Raw genomic sequence first — 23,599 nt, 5'->3', positions numbered from 1 at the left:
TCCTACACTGGTACCCACCCCCGGAACCTCAGCCGCTGGCCCGAGCCATTTCTGCCAGGTCTACATGCCATCTGTACTACTCCCTTCTCACTATGTTGCTATAAACCAATTAGCTATTTTTACCGTGCCTCATCTGAAGCACTAACAGACGTGAAATCACAGGTTTAAGGATGATACGTACGGTCTTTTCAAATATTCATTCCAACCAGCATCGCTCTACAATTTTTTTAAATCCGTCTATGAAACACAACACCGCACTTGAACCCTGAACAAAACACCATTCTCTTAGCATAGACACCCCCCGGGTCGCTGAGAAACAGCAAACAGCAAGCCGAGCATGTGCGTCCGAGTCAGTCCGGGGAAGCGTGGCTGCCACCTCCACGGAGGCATCTGTCCTGCACCAGCCCCACCCTGACTTGTGCTCACGCCACTGGGGCGTCCTCTCAGACAAGCCACTCACCTCTCTGCGCTCCGACGGGCAGACAAACGTGATAGTCACTGCCGGGCTGTGACCCTCACAGAAGTCTGGGTGAACTGCCCCTTCTTTCACATAACTCAGGACAAGCCTGGAGGATACACGTCGAGAAAAGAGGGTTAGGGTTACGAAAGTACAAATTACATTCCAATTAGTCTGCTGCCCTGAGCCGTCAGCTCAAGCGTCTGTTCTCCCTTTCCCCACGTGTGCAGAAAGGGAGACCAGAAGCTTACGCTGTGAAAGGAGCCATAGTACGAAGTCAGTTAAATTTATTTCCATTTGGGAAAAAAAAAATTTTTTTAAGTAAACTTCAATGAGTGCTTTAAAAAAATAAGTAGAACAACCAACATATAAACTTAAATACTAAGAAAAGCTGTTTAAGTACAACAAAAAAGATTATAAACAATCTAACAAAACAAAACAAACACCGCCCGGCCGGCCAATTGCATTTCAGCCCGCAAGGCTACACAACCACTTCTTCTCTAAACGACCACTTCTCAGGGCAAGCGGAAGATCTTTTTTTTTTAAGCCTGAAGACAGCCCAGCGCGCTGGCGACACGGCCTCCCGCGGCCAGGCAGAGCCTGGAACCGCCCATGGGGGTGCTGGCCTAGCTGTGGGTTGTGGCCACAGTTCCCGGTGCACCGGCCACAGGACCACCGAAAACAGATGACCTTCCTTTCCTCTGAATACACGCTCAGGCTTTCGCTCGACGCCCACGCTTTCCGAATTCGTCTCTAGCCCTCCCAGTAGGGAAAGACACCCATTTATCACTTAGGACGGTGCGACAGGCTGAACTGTGTCCCCGCAAACTTCGTATGTTGAAGCCCTAACCCCCAGGACCTCAGGATGTGACCGTATTTGGAAACGGGGCCTTGGAAGAGGTGATTAAGTTGAGTTCGCTGCTGTGGGCCCTAATCGGACAGTATGGGTGTCCTTATAAGGAGAGGAGATCAGGACACAGACACACAGAGGAGAGGCTGTGAGGGGACGCAGGAGGTGGCTGTCTACGAGCCGAGAGGAAAGGTCTCAGAAGGACCCGCTGACAGCTCGGCCTCCGGAACTGAGAGGAAACAAACTTCTGCTGCTGGAGCCGCACAGTCTGCGGCACCGCCGTGGCCGCTCTGGCAAACGAATTCAGACGCACGTACAGGAACCTCCCAGACGTTTTTAAATTTAGGTTATGCCCCAGCTCTCCCTGGGGACAGAAGTGTGATCTACTGCACACGGAGACACACCACTAGTTCCAGACTAGAGCAGGTGCAGCGAGGCGTCTACCAAAGGCTCCTGGAACAGGGAGAAAATCAAAGTCCTCGATCCAAGTTCAGGATGTGGCCACGTGTGACACACTGGAGAAAAACCTCTCCCCACCGAGAGAGGTACAAACGCATGAGAAAAATGTGTGTAAACAACACAGCTTATCAGGAGAAATGAAACATCCCCACCGGGAACTAAGGAGCGCCCCCTCGTCCCAGTCGGGAAGCAAACTCTGCACCCAGAAGGACGGTGGCAAAGCGGCCCTCCTGTCACTCGCCTCCAGGACGGTGTTTTTTAAAGAACAGATAAAACCACGGACGTAAAACCAACGTCACAGGTGACAAAGCAAGGGAGATACCCAAACACACCTTAAGGTAGGCGTGACTTCATGAAGTGGATACCCGTATGGACATGGGCTGGATCCTGATACACATTTTCCTGCCTAAGTCACCAAGCCTACGTGACTCAAGCAACGACCGCTAACTTTACAAGCCTATGTGAAGTAGTAACTCTGCAAGCCCTGCTGAAAAGGGATATTCTTGCAGCTCCCTGAAAAGCCAGGCTCTTGCTGAAGATTACACATGCCACCAGCAGACCGACCTGTCATCGCTCATGAGCTTCAGTCCCTCCTTGGGCCGGCCGACGTCGAATGCCCGGTCCCCTCTCACCAGGCAGGCGGCAGTGCCGGTGGGACAGGAACGCACCTCCGGACTCGTGGCCCGTAGCACCTCTGTAAAATGTGTGACATTGAATCAGAGAATGTGTCAAGTGTAGCAATCACACTTAACCTTAGGTCCAGGGTCCCTTGAAAAAATTATCAAATTTTTTTAAGTCTCCATAAGTGATATAAGGTAGCAGAGGTCTGGAAACCCAGAAGAGTAGGATCCCATCCCATCCCGAGACCCTGGGCAAGCCAACGACCAATCTGAAAGTGGAAAATGGGAACAGCTTTCCTGCCCTGCAGGGCAGCCGGGAAGTGAGGGCGAAACAATGTAAGATGCTCACTCTGTACCTGGTACATAAGAGGTGCCGATAAACAGGGACTAAGGTGCTACTGGTAGTTAAGGGACACAGCCCTTCTCCTAGAGCTACAGGAACCTTAGAATCACCTACAGACAAGAAAAGGCAGGGTCTCCGTGGAGTGGACTGGTGGAAGGATGAGTAGATTCATGGAAACAACCTATGGACAGTTCTGGGTTCGAATCTTAGATCCACTCCTTTCTGTCTCTGTAACTTTGGTCAAACTGCAGACGGATCCAATTGTCAGGGCGCTACCTCACCAGTCCGGGGGAGGAGTAAAGAAAAGAACAAACTAGATGTGCCTGGGATAACAGCCAGACAGTACAGCCTGCCGGCAGCAATACCACAATGACTACAGCTGTGTTTCTCTTTAGGCTGCGTTACTTTTATCGTCACCTGCCACCTTACACGTTACAGGGGGTTTACTGTGCATCTTCTCCAAGAGTGCAGGAACCTCCACGTGCTCAGTGCTGCAGCTCAGCGCCTAAATTAGAGGCCACCACGTAACAGGGGCCCTAAAATAGTTCTGCCGTGGATGGGTAAATATCACCCAGCCTGGGCTCTACCTAGTTCAAGTCTTATAGCACTCATCGAGGGCAGGGTTTCCATGTCTCCTCTGCCCCGGCAGCTCTCAGCACCCCCAGTACCCAAATCAGCCAATTCTCCCCTCATCGTGAGAAGGAAGGTTTACTTGAGAATCCTGAAACCCAAAGCATCCGGCAGACAGAACATGTTGGCATGGCCAATGGTCAGAATGGACTTTGCGATGGCATCAGAATTTCCTGGGGGCAAAGGGGAAGGGTTGTGCAGAGAGCATCTTTGGGGACAAGCTTTCTTAGAGGGCCCAATCAGCGACAGGGTTATCCACAAAGGAGTACGGTGCAGGGGCAAAAATACTGAAGCCTCCAGAGAAATCCTTCACCATCCCCACCCACAACGCCCCCGGACTCAGACCTATGTCTCTGCAAACGTTGATGAACAGAGAAGTGTCCAGGTCAGAGTCGTCCACCAAATAAGCACCGCTGATCTTGATCAGTGGGTTTAAATCATGCTTCTTCAGCTCTCTGTCAAACACGTAGCACGGCACCTAGGAGAGACAGGAGAGAACACGAGTCTTTGACACACACCTTCCTGGGGGCTGGGGGCTCAGCAAAGCCTATGCCCCACATCATGGGACACCAGTCTCCACGCCGTGAGGTTCCCCGATGACAGCAAAGCCAAGGCCGACAGGGCTCCGGTTGCTTCTGCCCACCTGTTCCCTCCCAACCGCTCCATCCCCGTCCCCCCTTGGCGTGCTGTCCTGCTGCCGCCTCTCACGCACGTCATCCCATCCCTACACCCCCACAGCCACCACGCCGCAGCCCTGCAACCAGCGCAGACGTTCCCGCCTGCCCACCCTCACTGTCCTCTCTCCCTCTCCGTCACCCTCTGCTGGACGCAGCCACTACCCACTCTGACCTCACTACCACTCTCGGCCTTCCCCCCCGGCCTCACGCCAATGGCCTTCCCCTGCCCGAAACTCTTTCTTCACTTGGCTGCCTGGCCTCCAGGGGCTCCTGGGGTCCCTCTGCCCACAGCCTGCTTTCTCAGCCTGCTGGGAATGTGCCTCAACTTCCTTTGAACGGACCCTAAGTGCAGAGGTGTCCCACGGCTGACTTCTCGGCCGCTCATTCCCCTGGTGACCTCGTGCACGACGCATTAGGTACCCGCCACTGGCTCCCAAGTGTATGTTTCTAGCCGTGACCTCTCCCCGCAAGCCCAGACTTCACAGCCAACGCCAGCACAAAAGATGTGTTCGTGAGCAGACTCTGCAGACAGAACGCCAGGGTCCAAACTCCGGGGCTGACACTTAGTATGACCACGAGCCAATCGAGCCTCTGTGCCTCGGTTTCCCCATGTGTCAAGTGGGAATAATAACAGTAACTATCGATACTTCACAGGGTTGCTGTAAAGACTGAACGAGTTAATACACGTAATGCTCTTGGTGCAGGTGCTGGTGAGTCAATGTAAGTGTCACCTGCTGTTATTTACCATTGTCACTTAGATACACAAAAGCATCTGAATTTTAACATATTTAAAATAGGCCTTTTTTCCCCTCAAAACCTGCTCTCATCCTAGCATTCCCCACCTCAGTAACGCACAATCATTCAGCCCGTTGCTCAGGGCCAAACCATGAAGGCCACGGAGAACCCGCACGTTCCACATCCAAACCATCGGCAAGTCCTCTCAGCGCTTCTAACCCAACCCTGGATCAGCTCCTCCGTTACCACCCGTGTCCAAGCTGCCATCACCTCTCGCCTGCAACAGTCTCCTTTTAACGGGACCCCTGGTTCCAGCTTCCGTGTCCCCTTCCCCCAGCCAATGTCTCCACAAGCACCAGATCAATCCTTTTAAAATTCCATTGGGTCACATCACTCCCTGCTCAAAATCCACCAGCGGCCTCCCATCACACTGAGGGTGAGATCTCAGCTCCTCCACGGTCTCCAACCTCGGGGACCCTCCACGCAGCCACACTGGCTTCTGGGTACAGATCAGCCCCGTGGAAGTGATGCTGCCTCTACCTGGGATGATTCCCTTAGAGCCCCACGGCTCTCTCACTGCGTCCCGGCCTCAGGTGAAGGGCCACCTGCGTAGTGGGGCCGTTTCTGACATCGCCAGCTCTCTTCTTCAGAGCACTGGTGTCTATCACCGGGCACCTCCACCTGCTAACCTGAGTGTAAGCTCCCCGAGGACAGGGCCTTTGTCACTGCTGTAGCCCTAAGCAAGGCTTAGGACAGTACCCAGAACCTAACAGGGGTCCGTTGAACACCTGCTCACTAACATGAAGAGCAGTTCCTCCTCTGGGCCTCTAGCTGGATTCTAACTTATGAGCACTCTCTAATCTCTATGAACGAATGGTCTTTTATTTTTTTTTAAGTCAAGGAGTATATCAAATCACGTTATACACTTTAAGTATATGCAGTTTTATTTGTCAATTATACCTCAATAACGCTAGCAGGAGAAAAAGGGGTGTAGGAAGAATGTCAAGGAACCCATTACAGGTGGCAAGACCCTGTGCTTTCGAAGTTCCACCAAATTCGGAAGGCAAGGCGTCCCAGCCCAGAGATGTACCCCGAGTAAAGGCCCGGGTCGCCCAGTCTTCACGTGAAACATCCCCATATCATTTTAATCTCCTCGGCCAAGGAGTATTCTAAAAACTCATGTTCGCTGCAATCATTTCAAAATACTTTGTTTCATCCCTTCCTATGGATAATTTTCCTTAAATTGGCTTTTAGAAAACTGAAGCTATTCACAGGCAGGTCCGTTTACAAAAGTTAATGTTTAGCTTTTAAATGTTTCTCAGAAAGATGCTATCAAACCCGCAGGAATGCGCTGACCCACTAACCCTCTTCCCCTGTCCTGTTTGCAGAGACTTCGCGGAGAGCAAACGGATGGAACCCAAGGACTTGCACCCCCTCGGAGCCTCAGGGGGGCACCTAAACTCACTTCAACCAAACCCTTAAAGCAAAGTCTCCCGTTGCCTACAACGCTGGCCAGAGATGCTGACGCCAACCAAGGAGGGCGAGCATGGGCACAGAGCAGGCGAGGTCAGGAGGCCAGAACCACGCCTGGCACTACGTCCTGCAGAAAGGCAACGGAAGTGCAAGAAAGGGAGGACTGCAGACCCGGAGGAGGCTCCAGTAAAAGTAACCCGCGTCCATAATCCTGCAAATCTAGAGCTTGTCAACCCCCAGCAGGATAACACAGAAACATGAACTCAACCCAACGGGGCAGCAATTCAAGAAAGGAGACAAAGCAGCAACTCTCCAGCTACAAAATAAAGACGAGGGAGCGGGACGGCACACAGCAGGAGGGAAGATGGGGCCACACTCCTGAAACTAGCTCGATGGTCACCGAAAGGCTTGAAGGCTTCCAGTGAGCCACGCCTGCTGCGGACACCCGGCTCAAGGCCGTGAGCAACTTCTGGCTGTCTCCCGACTCCAGGAAGGAACAGGAGACACGCCCAGTGCAGCGCCCCCCAGAACTGGAGGGAGCATCGGAAAAACAAGCAAGGCTCCTGGGGAAAGTCCTCCCACTTCCTGCTCCCCCGAGCAGAGCAATGGAGACATTCATCAGCGCAGGAATGCAGCGGCCGGGGAAGGAGGCTGGTGCCAGCTCCCCACACTGCGCACTGAGTCACCCTTGTTAACGGTGTACGGATGTACATTAACCGTATTTATGTAACTCCGGTAAGACCACTAGCTTGCCAGTTCTGCATTCTCTGCGTGTCCCAAGAGTAGGATGGTAGGGGATGTGTGTCCACGAGCTTTTACGGAAATTACGATCTAAAACGATCCCACCAGAATCCACTGAACAAGCACTACACCGGTGGGTTTAAAAGGCACTTTTTGGAACCACCGTGTTCTTTGCTCATCACACCATTCTAAATCTGACAAAGCCAAACCAACAGAAGAAATGAGGAGCTATCAATAAGGTGTGGACTCTAGGGGTTTTTTTTAAGGAATGATGAGTGTTTCGACATTTCATGTAATTTTTGAAGTTCTATCATAGCCTGTAAGGTCTAATCAAATCCTACTGAAGACAGAGAAAAGGGACTATGCTTCACAGTGATCCGCTGGCGGTGACAGCGTTGCTTTTGCAGCCATCATGCTCTCTGGTTCTTCCCGTCTAATCTAGCTACACCTAAGGCAGAGCGATGCCCTCCATACCTTCGGTCTATGAGTTCCATGAATGCAACAACCCTTTCAAAATGTAAGGAAATTCCTAATGCTTAGCCCACAACATGCCCTCGATAAATGAAAACTCCACGAATAAAGCCCGGCTGCCAACCAGGCCCAAAGAACTGACCACTGGGAACATACCAGCACTCCTCCTGCATCTTTGGATCAGCTAAACGTCACTTCTGAGAAAAACACAGACTGTATCTTCCCGTTCCCACCCCCCAAAACGACTTAGAACAGGGGTCAGCACACTTGTTCTGTAAACATGTTAGGCTTTGTGAGTGACGTAGGTCTCTGCTGTGTATTCTTCTCTGCTTTTTTTTTACAATCCTATAAAAATGTAAAAACCATTCTTAGTTCTGAGGCTGTACAAACACAGGATGTAGTTTGTGACTTCTGACCTATAGCACAAAGAAAATCAAAAACAAGTCACTATTTCTTTATTTCTTTGGGGAAGCAATTATTCCCTAGGTGGTGGGAAACAACTGTCAGTTCAGCAAAGCAAGGAAAAAGGACGCTCGGTTAAAACAGGAAAAATGGGTGTAATAACTGTCAGCTGGAGAACCAGGGCCCAAGAGAAGGAGCCTCCATGGGGCCTGGAAGGCCTGGGGTCTCACAGGAGAGCAGAAGGTGTCTGGCACTGCGGTTCAGAGATGCTTTTCCTGCCGTTAACTGTACATTGGCAAATAGTTGAAGCTAAGTTTCAAAATGCAAAGTTTAAATTTGACACCATCTCCTACTAAATATCGGTGTCATTTCATTAGGCCTTACTTCTTCCCACACTTTGAAATTTCCTCCCATTGAACATTCCTTACACCCATGGAGGCAGCATTCCGACTGCCTTTTCTTTTGTAGATTGCCACAGCTGAAGAGTCGGTGATAACTTACTATTCATAACTAAATTTGTTTTTGTTTTTTAATCTCCCGCTCCCTCCCCCTCCCCCTGCGAATCCCTAAATTCAGTTTTATTTTTTAAGAACAAACATCTCTTTTTGCCCTTCTTAAATGACAACACATTAGGTCATCAGCAGAAATGACTGATGACTCCCATCTGTCAGTTCCTAGTTCCTGAGAGTCTTTGAACTCAACCCTTCTTCAGAACAGAAAACTAACGGAGAAAAGTGAGAAAACTCAACCCATGCAGACTGTTGTCTGGGTGAACACAGGAAGTCACCTTTAAGACCCGGGCTGGTGGGAGTGGGGAAGTGGCAGAGGAAACTGTCTTCTGCCCCCTCCAGCACCAGGGGAAGTCAGAGGCTCTAGGCTAGGGAAGAGGGTGCTTCATCAACCACCAGGAACACTTGACCAGATACCAGAGAAAGAAGGGAAGTAATGACGACAGTCGTCTAGTCTCTGAGGTGAGCTGGCAAAGAACTGAAGGGCCAGGCACACCTGACCTGGATCCACAAGGCGTCCAGAAGCCAACCCAAGGCTGAGGAAATGCCATCTGTAGGTGGCATGGCACCTAAACCCAAGCTCGACTTGGGACTCGGCTCTTGAGTTGCATGGCATCAGAAACCAAGAGCTAACCTGCTCTATGCAAGTGAGCCATTCCATTTCCAGTCCGTCCTGTGTATTTAAAATGCCCCGTCGTAGAAATAAGAACCACCCAGGACAACTGAACAATTAAATCACATGGTGTCTCTGCTCAAATGGAGTTTGAAAACCACAATAAGATTTCTACCCCAAAAAGCTGGCGTCAGTACTTCAAATCCTAAAGGTCCCAGGATGTATTGCACAAGCATGTAACCTTGAAGGGTCCTTGTTACCTCTTTATTCGCTTTAAAAACGTCTTTCTTGCAGGCTGCAGTTGTCCTCCACTCGAAGTAATGCACACAGTCTGTTGCAGTTACAAATTCGGGAGTTCCCTTTTTTTAAAAAAAAAAAAAAGGAAAAATAAGTTAGCATACTGCATATTGTAAAGTGTTCTTTTTTTAAAGTCAGAAACAGTGAAGGCTAACGAAAAATCTTAAACTAGCAGCGGGAGGTGGGGAATGACACACAACTGTTTTAGTTAAACAAGGTCATCAAGAAGTTCCCAAACCCAAAACTTCTGAGACAAAAGCTTCATAAAATCATGTTGGAATTTGGCTATAAATGATCCAAAACTGTTCTACTGCCCCAACTATGCAAGTACAGTAAGCTCATGGGAAGTAATCTTCACTGACCTCCCACTCTCAAACTCCAAATGTTCTCTGAACCAAAAGCCAACAAAACCGAAGCCAGAAAATGTGACCTCATGCTTCCTGGAAGCCGCGGGAGGAGGCCCATCTGGACCTGACCGAGCTCGTACACCAGCCTTGCTCAGACGCCCCTGCACTTGAGGGCGGCCCCTCCCAGCAGAAGGGGACCAGCGAGGACTCCGAACTGGTCAGCCACAGTGTGGCTGGTTGATGAGACGTGGCGGGGACTTACCTCTGGGCGCCCATGTGCAAATCTGAAGAGTTCTGTGAATTCTGGTTCTCACAGGGTGAACACAGAATTCTTGAAGACAATTTAGTTAAAATTCAAACAACAAGCTAGCTTATTCTGTAACTCAGACCTCCAGATTTCATACCACTGCAAACAGATTTTTTTCCCAAGGTTTCAACATGGGCAGCAGTGCAACTGATAGGCTGGTCCAAAATTAACAACATAAGTTCTATTTTTAAAGTTCTCCAGACAAGACAGTATGGCCCTGAAAATGCAACAGTCACAGCACCAAATTCTAAAAATGATACTTCAAAGCAATCTGGTAACCGCCTAAGTTTCACTCAACCTGATTTTTCTGAACACTTGGATTCTTACTCTTATTAGAGAACATTCACAGGGTTTGTACACAAATTGCTTTTGCTAAAAGCCAGCAACCATTTGCTGAGAGCCCCTTTCTAAACACTAAAGATTAAAATCAAAAAATCACATACAATATGCAGATAGTGAGAACACCAGCATCACGCTTTCGACAATTAGGTCCCACTTCAACACTAGTGATACCCCAAAAGTTGGGAACCCCATTACCCACTGGCCAAGGCTTCTTCTAGACAGATGTTAATATGTTCCATTTAATGTAAATGACGACAAATGTTTAAAACAATAAACACATTGCCTTGACAATTATCAAAATAAAATGCTGGGAGAAGAAGTTTCAGAAAGAAAAAAAAAAATTTATGCTGCAACATAAACATTCAACAGTGCTTTGAGTTTAAACACCCTAACCTTTACACTGGAGTTTTACACAGGATGTGGGTCAAATTTCACTGAAACGTTGTAACTATAGGCTTAGAATTTGTTTACTTATTGGTTCTTAATGGTGACGGTAATTAGGCTGGGGTTCCTGTTCATCTGTTTGCTCGTGTTTTTAATTCTGCTCCCTTGGTCGTCCTAGAATACCCGCTACAGCAAGAACACCCCAAGGACAAACGTTTTTAAAAGAAAGATTATAAAGTGCCTCTGTGTGGACTCACCAAGGTCTTCCCACATAAGAAGGTGATGCTACTCTGCACTCTGTGATTTGTGCTCTGCTGCCCGCAGCTCATTGTGGTGTTGAATTCCAGGAGAGATCTGGTTGCGTTCTTCAAATGAGAGTCACCTATTCGAAAGAAAAGAGTATGAACAAGCCATAAAACATTCATAACCATAGAGCTATTTCCAAGCATCAGCAAAGTAAAAATGGCACTATAATTCATTTGAAAGCTTACAAACGGCCCCTTCCCCAGAATTCTCCGTCTCAGGAATGGCATCCCCACACAGCCCCAAACACATTGCACTCAGTCCTATCTTCCTCTCACCTGTCACATCAGAAAGTTGTATTGCTTCTACCTGCACCTCAAATGCGTCCACCTCTCTCCTTCTCTACAACTACTGAAACCACTGTCACCTCCCACCTGTATTCTGGCAACAGCCTCCTAATTGGGCCCCTTGCCTCCAACTCCTGTCTCGTTCCTCACCATCCTCTCTTCCCCATCCATCTTGCACCAAAAACATAAATCAGAATATATAGCTTGGCTGCTGAAATTCTTCAATAACTTCCCATCGTACATGCTATAGAATCAAAATTCTTTAGAATGGTCCACAAGTACGCTGATCACTTCTCAGTCTGCCTGGGATATTATTGCAATAAAAAGTCTCCATAATATCAATATGATGGTAGTTGGCACAGGAACAAATAAACTGACAAACAGACTGTAACAAAGATCAAGACACCAGAACAGAGAGCACACAGACACATCTGTGAGTCAAACTTTGATACACAATAGAAGTAACGTATCAGGTCAGTGAGCAAAGAGACTGTTCAATAAATGATACTGGAAACAAAATGGCAATCCATACAGGAAAAAGGATAAAAACTGAATCCCTACGTACCACTGTATACAAAGATCAACTCTAAATGGATTAAAAGATGTAAACATCAGAAACCAAATTTTAACTCAGTAAGAGCTGGAGTTATCTTTTAGATCGTAATGTAGGGAAATACTGAAGACTCAAAAGCATTAACTACAAAAAAAATAATAACTGTGGCTTATTAAAAAGTTTATATTCATGAAAAAGTAGCTTAAGGAAAACTATTTAAGCTATTTTTAAAAAATAGCTTAAAAAAGTTTAGAACAAGTTATAAACTAGGAGACACAAAGAGCTGGCAAAGAACTAGCATCCAGAAGATATATACTCACACACAAAAACAAAAAAAGTTTTTTTATAATTCTAGGAAATAAAATGAATGACGTATGACAGAGAGAACACACTGAGAGGAGAGAGAAGGGAAAACCCACACCTAGTCACAGTATGGTGATTCTAATATCAAAGGCAAAGCTAAAATTCTAAAGCTTCTAGAGGGAAAGAATTGATCACATGCAATAGATAACTCAATATAAAATGGACAAGACATGATCAGACAGGAGAAAAACACCTTCATAAATAAAGAGATGTTCAACATCACTGGTGATCAAGACCATGCGACTTACCAATTCCAGCCATTCTGTCGACAAAAATTAAACACCAAATGTGGGAGAAGAGAAGCTCCAGAGCTCTCCTGTGTTGCTGGTGGAAGTGTGAACTGGTACAACCACTACATAAGTGGGCATGACGTTGTGTCCTATCATTGAACGTTCATGTACCCTACGGCCTAGCTATTCAACTCTTAGGTAAATACGTAAGCGAAAGCCATAGACGTATACATGACAAGAAACATGTGAAAGACCATCTCGTGTTCTTCACACTAGCAAAAACCTGGAAACAGGGACTCCCGTGGTGGTCCAGTGGTTAAGACCCTGCGCTCCCAACACAGGAGGCCCAGGTCCTATCCCTGGTCAGGAAACTAGATCCCGCATGCCGCGACTAAGACCCAGCGCAACCTAATTAATTTCTTAAAAGCTTGGAAACAACTCAAATGCCCATCAGGAGAAGAGTGGACAAATTAACTCTGGTAGATCTACAATATTACGTAGGAATCAGAGGAATAAATCACAGTGAAAGATAATATAGTTGTTTTTCAACAATATAATATTGTTACCACTTAAGTCCCAAAACATTACACACAGCGTGATACATACTTTCTATTAAGTTGAAAACACCACATACAGCCAGACATTTGAGAAAGAGAGAAAGACAGACAGACTCTGGGAAAAGAGAGGAAAGAAGAAAGAAAATCATTCGCTCACAAATACAGGATGTGAGCGAATGATTACCTCCAGTGAAGAGAGACAGGAGGATGGAAGACCACACAGACAGTGGTTATTGTCAAGGTCCTGGATTTTGTTAGAGAAGGGGTTCGTTGCATTATCCAAAACAACTAATTAAAAAACAGGAAGAGGTGACTTCACAGATTGATGATGAGTGCGTGTCATGACCTCAGGATTACAACTGGTCCAATTTGATAAATACACCAGAGATCTTTAAAGGAGAGAGACAGAGTAGAAAGGGTAAAAATTAAGACGCCAATGGAGAGCGGATAATGGCTTTCAGACCCACAGCACCATACCAACAACAGTACAGCGGTTCTTTCTCCTGCCTGCCTACGTGATTCGGCCTGCCAGAATCGTCCTTCTCTGCCAGAAACTCCAGGGTTCTGTTTGAAAATCTTTTTTCGACTGCATAGGCGCAAAAGCCCTGAGGCGGCTGCGGGACCGAGGACAGCGCCCGTAGCCCCGCCCACAGTGGGCGTGCCTGGGACCGGGAGAGAGGGTGGGGCTTCGACGCGCCCTACAGCGCTGCGCTCCGGGAGACACGGAGGGCGGGCTAGGCCGGTGGGAAGCGGTGCGCGCAGCGGCCAGGAGGGGGCGCTCCCAGGCTGCGGGTACCCCACCTTAAAGACCCTCCCCCCACGCCTCCTGTCCCCCCACACGGCGGCCCCATCCGGCCCTGTGCCCAGAGCTCCTGGGGGCTCCTCATAACTGCTGGGTTCGCCCTGAAAAGAAAACGAGGAGGGCTCTGGCCTCAGGCCGGGAGGGATCCGGCCGACCTCTGCCACCGCGGCGCGGGGCACCGGCATCCCTCAGCGTCAGGCCCCATCGGCATCGCGCCCGCCTGTCCACCTTGCCTTCTTCCTCTGCCCGCTCCACCTGGCGGCCAGGACCGACTGCCGACCCCGGCACTCGGAGAGAGGCCGCAGTGCACCGCGGCAGTGAACCGCGGCAGACAACCGCGGCAACCGGCCAGCCTGGCCGTCCTCCCCGGACGAGAGCCGGGCGAGGACTGCGGGGCGGCGGCCAGCACGCCAGGCCCACGGCCAGCTCCCGAGGACGGCGCCAAATGGGCTGGGCCGCGCTCGCCGGGCCCGCCAGACCGCGCCGGGTCCTCCAGACCGCGCGCCGGGCCCGCCAGACCACGCTCTCCAGGCCGGGTCCGCCAGACCAGACCGCACTGGCGGGGCCCCACCAGACCAGACCGCGCCGGGTCCTCCAGGCCGCGCTCTCCAGGCCGGGTCCTCCAGACCAGGCTGCGCGCCCCAGGCCCGTCAGACCGCGGTCTCCAGGCCGGGCCCGCCAGACCAGGCCGCGCTCGCCCAGGCCCGCCAGGCCGCGCCGGGTCCTCCAGACCGCGCTCTCCAGGCCGGGTCCGCCAGACCGCGCTGGGTCCTCCAGACCGCGTGCTGGGTCCACCAGACCGCGCGCTGGGTCCTCCAGACCGCGCGCTGGGCCCGCCGGACCGCGCCAGGCCCACCAGACCGCGCGCGCCAGGTCCTCCAGACCACGCTCTCCAGGCCGGGTCCGCCAGACCAGGCCGCGCTCGCTGGGCCCGCCAGACCAGCCCGAGCTCGCCGGGCCCGCCAGATCGCGCCGGGTCCTCCGGACCGCGCCAGGCCGTGCGCGCCAGGTCCTCCAGACCACGGTCTCCAGGCCGGGTCCTCCAAACCAGGCCACGCGCGCCGGGCCCACCAGACGGCGCTCTCCAGGCCGGGTCCGCCAGACCAGGCCGAGCTCTCCAGGCCAGGCCGCGCCGGGTCCTTCAGACCCTGCGCCCCGGGCCCGCCAGGCCGCGCTCACCAGGGCCCGCCAGGCCGCGCCGGGTCATCCAGACCGCGCTCTCCAGGCCGGGTCCGCCAGACCAGGCCGAGCTCGCCCGGGCCCACCAGACCAGACCGCACTGGCGAGGCCCCACCAGACTAGACCGCGCCGGGTCCTCCAGGCCGCGCTCTCCAGGCCGGGTCCTCCAGACCAGGCCACGCACCCCGGGCCCGCCAGACCCGCCCGACCGCGGCCTCCAGGCCGGGCCCCCCAGACCGGGCCGCGCTCACCTGGGCCCGCCAGACCAAACCGCACTTGCCGAGCCCGCCAGGCCGTGGCGGGTCCGCCCGACCGCGGTCTCCAGGCCGGGGCCACCAGACCGCGCCGGGTCCGCCAGACCACGCGCTGGGCCCTCCAGACAGCGCTCTCCAGGCCGGGCCCTCCAGGCCGCGCTCGCCCGGGCCCGCCAGACCAGGCCACGCTCACCCGGACCCGCCAGACCCGGCCACGCGCCACCGGCCAGGCCCCGGGAGGTCCTCCCGACCCTGCGCGCCAGGGCGCCCGCCAGGCCACGCTCGCCCGCACCCGCCAGACCCGGCCACGCTCCGCAGCCCAGGCCGCGCCGGGTCCTCCCGACCCTGCGCGCCAGGCCCGCCCGGCCGCGCTCGCCCGCGCCCGCCAGCCCCGGCCACGCGCTGCCAGCCAGGCCGCGCCGGGTCCTGCAGACCCTGCGCGCCAGGCCGCGCTCACCAGAGCCCGCCCGACCAGGCCGCGCTCCGGGCCTGCCAGGCCTCGCCTGCCACCCTCGCCGTCCGCGGCCGAGCCCAGCCGAGCTCGCAACCCGGCCTCGCTGAGGCTGCCGGGCCTGTCAATCGCGCCTCCCCCTGCTGCCTCGGGGCCCAGCTCGCGGCCGCCGGGCCTCCTCAGCACCTCGCTCAGAGCCTGCCAGCCAGGCCGCCAGCCCTCTCCGTGCTAGTCTCCGACGTGCTCCAGCAAGGAAGGCCTCCCTCGCTGTCCACTCTCCCTTCTCTATTGTACCGTGTCTTTCGACGTGTGCTGTTCACGTGTTATTTCACCAAATTAAGAGTCCCCTCTGTCCAACTTTCCCCTACAGCTATACTGCCTCACTTTTCCGCTCCTCTTTATATGAACACTCTGAGATTTCTACTCTCGCTTCTACCAGACACTCCCCTCCCCTTGTCCCCTGCACTGGCTGTTCCCCCAGAGCCACGTGACCCACGGCTTTTCGGCTTCAAGTCTTTTGCTCAAATGTCACTTTCTCAGCAACACTTACCCCACTGAATATTCCTGAACACACACTCCTGAGACCCCCAGCACTCCTGACACTCCTTCCTTTTCTTTTTTACAGCATTCATCACAGTCTGATACACCACTGAGCCATTGTTTGTTCTTGTCTGTCTCCCACTCCACTAGAATGTAAGCTCCATGAGAAAAGGGATTTTTGTCTGTTTTGGTGACTGATTCAAATATTTGTTACAAATAAATAAATGAATATTAAGCGTTGGCTGTTTTAAAAATATTTATATATACATATATCTGTCATGGTGTGATTTAACCAAGTAAATCAATAAAGTACACTAAAATTTATTGAACTATCCCCATAGTTAGGCTGTTTCAGCATATTTGCCACCATTACCAATGCTCCAAGTAATTTTTTTTGTACAAAAATCTATGTACAGTATTAATTCCTCCATTGTTGGTAAGATTACAAAAGTACATTACAGGAATCTAAGTTTTTAAATTTGATGGACAATGCCAGACAACCAGGAGAGACTATAAATGAGATGAAAACATGAGTTATACCTAAAAATCAACCAGATATCACCTTAAATATCCAATAGAATTATATAATTTTAGAAAGTTAAAGATACAAGAGGAAAAGGTATTTTCACATGTTAATAGAGACACAAAATTGAATCTAGCGATCAACCTGGATAGCTGTTGTAGATTTCTGTGAGTGCACACAAGAATCAGACAGTAAGTATCACCTGAAGTCAAGGGTCAGGCTCCTTAAGAGTAAATGAAGTCACATGACCAGCAACTACAATTGAATTCACTCTATCCTACACCCAGGTCACCTATAAAAAAGCCAGGCAGCATCCCAGGCTTTGGTGGTGAGTAACCTCACGTAACATCCTTCCTTAGTGGGTCTGCTACCTCGGTTAAAATGGGCTGGTAACAGCCTTCACGAAGTGGACACCTAGTTTTTAACCCTCAGAAAGATTAATTAAATGAAAACCATGGTATTAATATTTAGGATTTTAGGAGGAATGTGAACATATTCAGTATTTTTACATACTTGCAATGTCTAATTTTATAACTAATTCAAAGGTTATAACTAAGCAATTGATTTAGAATTGTGACAGTATTTGAACAACTAAGAGAACTTCAGGTTTATCATATTTCTACATTTAAACTATTAAATTTTTAAGAATTATTATTAGTCCTTAAGTTGTTACTGTCAGATCAGACATCTGAAGTACTTTAAAGAGAAATCAAATATATAAAATGTATAAATCACTTTAAAATGTGAAGATGATTCAACTCGGTTGTAAATGGAACCAAATGGTTGTTCACAGACCCCATATAAATGACTGCTAAACTCTGTTAGATTTATACATGTAACAATATAATATCCTTGGCCTAAGGAAGAACTAACACAGGATTTTTATCAAAAATAATGTAATATTATTTAAACCAAAACTGAGGTCTTAATATTTGTTTCTAAGTACAAAAACTGCCCTTGCGGGCACTATAAAACTCACATCAACAACGATCTTCCCAGAGGGTTACAGACAACCATCTTCCTATAGCAATGTACGAATGTGCCCGCTTCTAGGCTCCTTGCCAGTAGTCCATGATTCAACCATTTAAACTTCTGCCAATGTGACTGAAGGAAAACTAGATTTCATTATTGCTTTGATTTGCATTTACGCCTGGCTTACTAATGAAGCTGAATTGACCATCTGGATTTCTTCTTTTGTGAATTGCCTGTTCTTAGACTTTGCCGTTTTTCTACTGGGTTTTCTTACCATTTATTAAGAGAAATTCCTACCTCCTCCAGATTAAGTTTCTATGTTACTAGGTTTTTCCCAATGTTCTACTGTCTTTTTACTTTTAATTTTAACTAATCCATAATTTCTGTTACACAATATGAAGGAGAGGTCTAACGTTGTTTCCTAACAGATAAACAGCTTAATTACATACAAATTTTAGGTTATCCGTTAAGTTCTCGTATGTATTTGGATCTATTGTTAAACTAACTCTTCTGTTCCTCTGATCTGCTCCAGTTTTTGTGGCTATTTTCAAAATTCACATTTTTTTTCCTTTCTAGGAAGTTCATGTTAGTTTCCAGCTGTCCTCTAAGAGCCAGGAGTTCAGGTTACCCACCGTAGTTCCCATATTAGCTCTACAACTGTCTGATGTGACCCTGTGACTAGCAGAACAAGAACCCTGAATAAATCGACAGGCTATGCAGCTGGCCTGCCAGCATTCAAATCCATAAGCATGCAACCTCTGGCAAGCTGCTTATCCATTTAATGCTTCAGTTTCTTCATTTATAAAATGAGGGAAATGAGATCATCTACTGCAAAAGTTGTTGAATGAATTAAATGAGATAGTCTACTTAAAAACGTAACACCTGGCATGTAAGTGCACACCAAATTTCGTTATTATTTAGTTATAAAACTAAATTTACAATAACAAATTTGGTTATTTCTACCGTACAACACAAATTAGCAAAATTAGATCAGATTCAAGATTATCTGTGATAATGTTAATGTCCCTCTCATTCGTTCATAGTAGTGTGCTTTCCCGAGTTGAAGGACAGGGTAATAACCACTAGTGCTGAAAGTACACATCATCTAGCATACCATTCTCTCCCTCAGGGAGTTTGAGGCCCTAGGAAAAGTATGTCATGTGTGTCTGGGGGTAAAATGAGATTAGAAACAGCTGGTTTATATCATCATCAACTAGTAACAATTCATCTTTTTAACTCTCCCTTTTAACCAACCTTTCCTAGTCCATCAGGCCCAGCTTTCTAAAAACACATTCTATCAGATTACCTCCCCCATTATCATCACAAAGAACCTATAACAGATCCACTACCTACCCCAGAAAATATCAACTCTCCTGCCTGGCTTTCAAAGCCGACCTGACTTGGTCATTCCCAAATTTTGTGCCAACCTCACAAATCACCCTCCTAGTGACTTGTGTGCATCTGGTATACATCTACGTTACATTACACTATACTGCACTACCACAAACTAGAAGACACACTTTCATTAGCCAAAAATGCTATAGCCAAGTATTATAATAAAGTCAAGAGGAAAACTACTTTTCCTCTTTCTGAAAACCTAAGTAACACTGGCCAACAGGCCCACTTGTGGCCTCTCTCTCTGAATGGTCAGAAGATCCCAACCAGGAAACTGGTGATCTCATTTCCAAGTTTTTTAAGTATATCACAAAGTAATAAAATTTGGTCCAAGAATTCAGAACAACCTGGTGCTTTCTCAGATCTCTACCCAGGGCCTCAAATCCCTCTTACCAGTGTTTTCAATCTAAACCGTCTCCGTGCTGGAAGAGAGGGAAATCAAACACACGCTGGACCTGACCAGGAGACCTCCCAGACCTCGCTCTTCTTACTCTAAACCATTACTTTCTAAAAAGCCCTTTTGAACTGTGCTTAGGAATTTCCATTCAAGATCAGAGATGGAGCTACCAAAGTAAGCTGCCCCTCCCAACTCCAAAAACCTACCGAGTTCCCTCTTCTCACTGCTGCACTGTCCCCGGTCACACGCTGTCTCCACTTCATGACTGACCCTCACCATCAGACCTCACCATTGAGAACACCTTGGTCAAAAGGTCACCACCCACCGACATCCATGACATCACATCCAAGGATGGCACTGGCTGCCTTTATGTCTGCCCTACGTCTCTTTAGGCATCTGCCCCTTTCCCACTCCATGTAACTTGGTAGGGCTGTCAAGCACTTGGATTACCCTGCCAAAGGAAAGGGATACTGACCAAAAAAAGAGGGCTTTGGGGGAAATGAAATGAGCCCTACCTAGGAGAGAAAGGTTTGTGCTTTTTCCTCTGGGATGGGCAGTCCTTAGGACTATTTAGTTTTTAGTGTAAGCCCAAAACCAGTGACCGTCTTTGACCCCATGTGAATACAGACTGCCTGAGACTCAAACCACCACAGAAGAAGGCGGAAAGATACAAGGGGGAAGGGATCTAGGTACTAGAGGAAATGAGGTGAAACAGGGAGAAAAGTAAGGACAGGGTTTAAGAAAAACATGAGGAGGCAGATCCATGGAGAAAACATCCTTCTATATCAATAAACACAAACGTGCGTAATTCTTCACAATGATTGCATAGTATCCGCTAGATGGGAGTAACCTAATCTGGTCTCAAATTGGACGTTTAAATTGTTACCACTTTTAACTCCTATACAGCATAAAATGTATATTATGTACATAAGCATATGTAATTGTATAGACAGCTGTATATACATAGAGTCATTTTTGCAAAATTGGGCTCCTGCACATCCAGTAATTTAAGGGTAGTTTTACTTACCCACGGAACGAAAGCTGTTTGTCTTCAAGTCGTGCATACAAACAGCACTTGATGTTCCACACTGGGCAATATTCACATTTCCACAGATGTTGATTTTATAAAGCATGTTATTTCTGGTATCAACAGCTTCCCATGTATAACTAGAAAGGAAGAAAAGCAATTTGTCACTCTCACTGATCTGCCAATAATTAAACTTCTCTCTAGTTTCATTTTCAAGCCACAGTTGCTTAAGATTACCATAACCCAGAAGATACACTTTCATTAGCCAAAAATACTAAAGTCAAACTATGTTAAGTTGAATAGAAGCCAGGGCAGAAACCGCTAAATACCACCTCACTCTGGTTCAATGCACCCTGAAGCAGCCTCAAGACTCCATGAACATTGAAATACTTAAAATTCTACCATTAATTTAAGAATAGCAGCTCAGATGTCTAAGTCATTGCTCGAGAATCATGTTGAATTTTAAGATAGTGACCTTTCCAATCACACTGGAATGCTGAAAAGCCAGATGATTGTTTTTAACTTCATCTTAGTTAAAAACTAGTTATGGCATAAGAGACAGTTCTAGCTCTGGTTTCACTTTTTACAGCTACAGTTCAGATCTGAACTGACAAGGTGAAGCTGTGCCATGAGGCAACTGATCCAAAATCAGACAAAATTTACTTTAGGTTGATTCAATGTTATCCAGCATTTTACATGCATTAAAACTTGCTGTCTGGGGCTTCCCTGGTGGCGCAGTGGTTGAGAATCCGCCTGCCGATGCAGGGGACACGGGTTCGTGCCCCGGTCCGGGAAGATCCCACGTGCCGCGGAGCGGCTGGGCCCGTGAGCCATGGCCGCTGAGCCTGCGCGTCCGGAGCCTGTGCTCCGCGGCGGGAGAGGCCACAGCAGCGAGAGGCCTGCGTACCGCAAAAAAAAAAAAAAACTTGCTGTCTGTTCAAATCTCTGGCAAAGTGGGTATTGAGCAAACTGCCTATGAACCAAAATGCACACTTGGGACAAAACACAGCTGACCCTTGAACAACATGGGTTTGAACTGCATGGGTCCACTTAGTATGTGTATTTTTCCCCCTAAGTACTGTACTGCCATATACCGAACTACATGATCCACGATTGGCTGAATCCACAGAAGCAAACTGCGGATACAGAGGGCGAACTGTAAAGTTATATGCGAATTTTCGACGGGGGTGGGCAGGGTAGGGGAGTGGCACTCCTAACACCCACACTGTGCAAGGGTCAACGATAATGCTCTGTCAGTCCTGTCATAAAAATTATTCTCAATTCTCCACTCTTCCCAGGGAAAATGTTGTGTCCATTTTGTAAAACTTCCTCAGCAAGGGTAGACAGGAAATGAGGAAAGAAAATAAAAAGTTCCCCGCAAAACGCAAGGATACATTCATGCAACAGTATTGTTGAACGGAAGATAAATCAAATCAGACTTGCTTCGGCTAGGCCTATCCTGGAATTGTGGAGGGCCTGGGTGTGAGACCCTGAGGGTGCTAAACCCTAAGAGCCTGTGTGTGTGTCAGGAGTATCCAAAGCAGTACCAGCTGGAGGAGAGAATGCACTCCCCCAGGAGTCCACTTACCACAGCGGAGACAAAACACCAGGCAACACACCCCTCCCTGACCAGAGCCCGCCTCCCCAGAGCCCCGCCCAGCAATGGAGGAGCCCTAACCCAGGGTTACTGGCAGGCAAGGAGCCAAGCATTCTCCTGAACCCAGGTCTGGGGACCCATCAATTCCACCTGCTAGGAAGCCAAGGACCTGGGCACAGTCAGCTCGCAGGCAGGGCTGCAGAATGCTCCCCTGGGAGTTCTGACAGCCTCTGAAGTGCAAGAAACCTGAAAAACAGGCTGGGCTGCTTTGGTGAGGGCCCAGCTGGGCTCAAAAGCAGTTACCACTGAACGCAGCTTCTTCATCGGTAACACCTTAGAGATACCTCCCAGAGTCAGGAGAGTTACATGGCCCGAGAAAATGACCCAAATAATACCAGGCACGAGAAAATCAGCCATCAAGGCCTGTTTCTTTTGACCTACACTAACCCTCATTCATTTCGCTTCACAAGATATTTTCTTAAGTACTTAGTGAGGAGTACAGCGATGATCAAACAACAATCAGACCAAAAAACCCCTGCCCTCCTGGAGTGCATATTCCAGGGGAGGACAGAAAATAAACAGGTAAAGAAATACACAGGAAAAGTCCATCTCCTAACACCAGCATGCTTTTACGAAAACAAAATAGCAGAATGGGATAGGAAATGACCGAGTAGTTACTTAATGTCGTTGGGGAAGTCTTTTGAGATCATACTCACCCTGGGGCTTGAATGACAAAGAGCAACCCAGGGGGAGACGTGGTGGGCAGACTTACTAGCCCTTTTGAGGTCCTGAGGCAGGAATAAACTCAGCATGTGGATGGAAAAGAAAGGAAGGCCCTGTGGCTGGAGCAAGGTGGATAGAGAGACCAGGAGAAGATGACGCCCAGGAGATGGGGACACCTGGTCACACAGATTAAAGGAAGCAGTTTTGATTTTGTACTTGAAGCAAAGAAAGGCCACTCAAAGACCCACTCTGCGGATCTTTCCTTAAAAATTTAAGCTAGGGTTTTCATGTGCAGAGTATTAGTAAACTTTTCTATTAATTATAGTTAATTAAGGAAAATCGTGAATCTCTTACTCAGGACCCCTAAGTTTTTCCAGGATAGCAGACATCAGATTTAAAGCCAAATTTAAAGCAATGGCATCATTAAAGTGTTCCAGAATCCTAAGAACATGAGAGGTGTGTGAAGGTATTTGAGAATGACTGAATGAGTAGGAATCAACTCCAAAGACATCCATGTGGTTACTGAAAATGCTACGCTTTTCTTAAAACAGAAACCCACTGCTGTTTTTGCAGAGGTGATAGTTAAGTAAGCTAGATGGAAAGTGCCTGTGTTTGTGGAGCAGAAAAGAGATGGAAAAGAGTAAAATGCGGGATGTTGTCCTGATTATCTGGAAAGCAGCGTTCCTAGAAAGAAAGACGTTGCTCTAGCCAACTATATTTCTTTTCTCTATTTGTATCTCATCGTATTTGCTTTCTGTCAAGATTTATCAAAATGATAAGCGGTGGGCC

General features: G+C 48.6%; 1 protein-coding gene across 1 annotated transcript in view; it reads right to left on the bottom strand.

Moving 5' to 3' along the window:
- IGF2R (insulin like growth factor 2 receptor) overlaps positions 1-23,599 on the bottom strand; it is a 109,861-nt gene that overhangs the window by 68,642 nt on the left and 17,620 nt on the right. Inside the window, exons 2-7 of the mRNA XM_033867936.2 lie at positions 20,491-20,630; positions 10,915-11,039; positions 9,241-9,339; positions 3,705-3,837; positions 2,331-2,460; positions 461-566 (exon numbers count right to left, since the gene is read on the bottom strand). Of these exons, the coding sequence (XP_033723827.1) occupies positions 461-566; positions 2,331-2,460; positions 3,705-3,837; positions 9,241-9,339; positions 10,915-11,039; positions 20,491-20,630 (733 nt within the window). The remainder of the gene's footprint in view (positions 1-460; positions 567-2,330; positions 2,461-3,704; positions 3,838-9,240; positions 9,340-10,914; positions 11,040-20,490; positions 20,631-23,599) is intronic.

The sequence above is a fragment of the Tursiops truncatus genome, chromosome 12 (genome assembly GCF_011762595.2).
Source record: "Tursiops truncatus isolate mTurTru1 chromosome 12, mTurTru1.mat.Y, whole genome shotgun sequence".
Classification (NCBI taxonomy): Eukaryota; Metazoa; Chordata; class Mammalia; order Artiodactyla; family Delphinidae; genus Tursiops; species Tursiops truncatus.
Note: the sequence above shows the minus strand (reverse complement) of the source record. Positions and strands in the feature narration are given on the sequence as shown.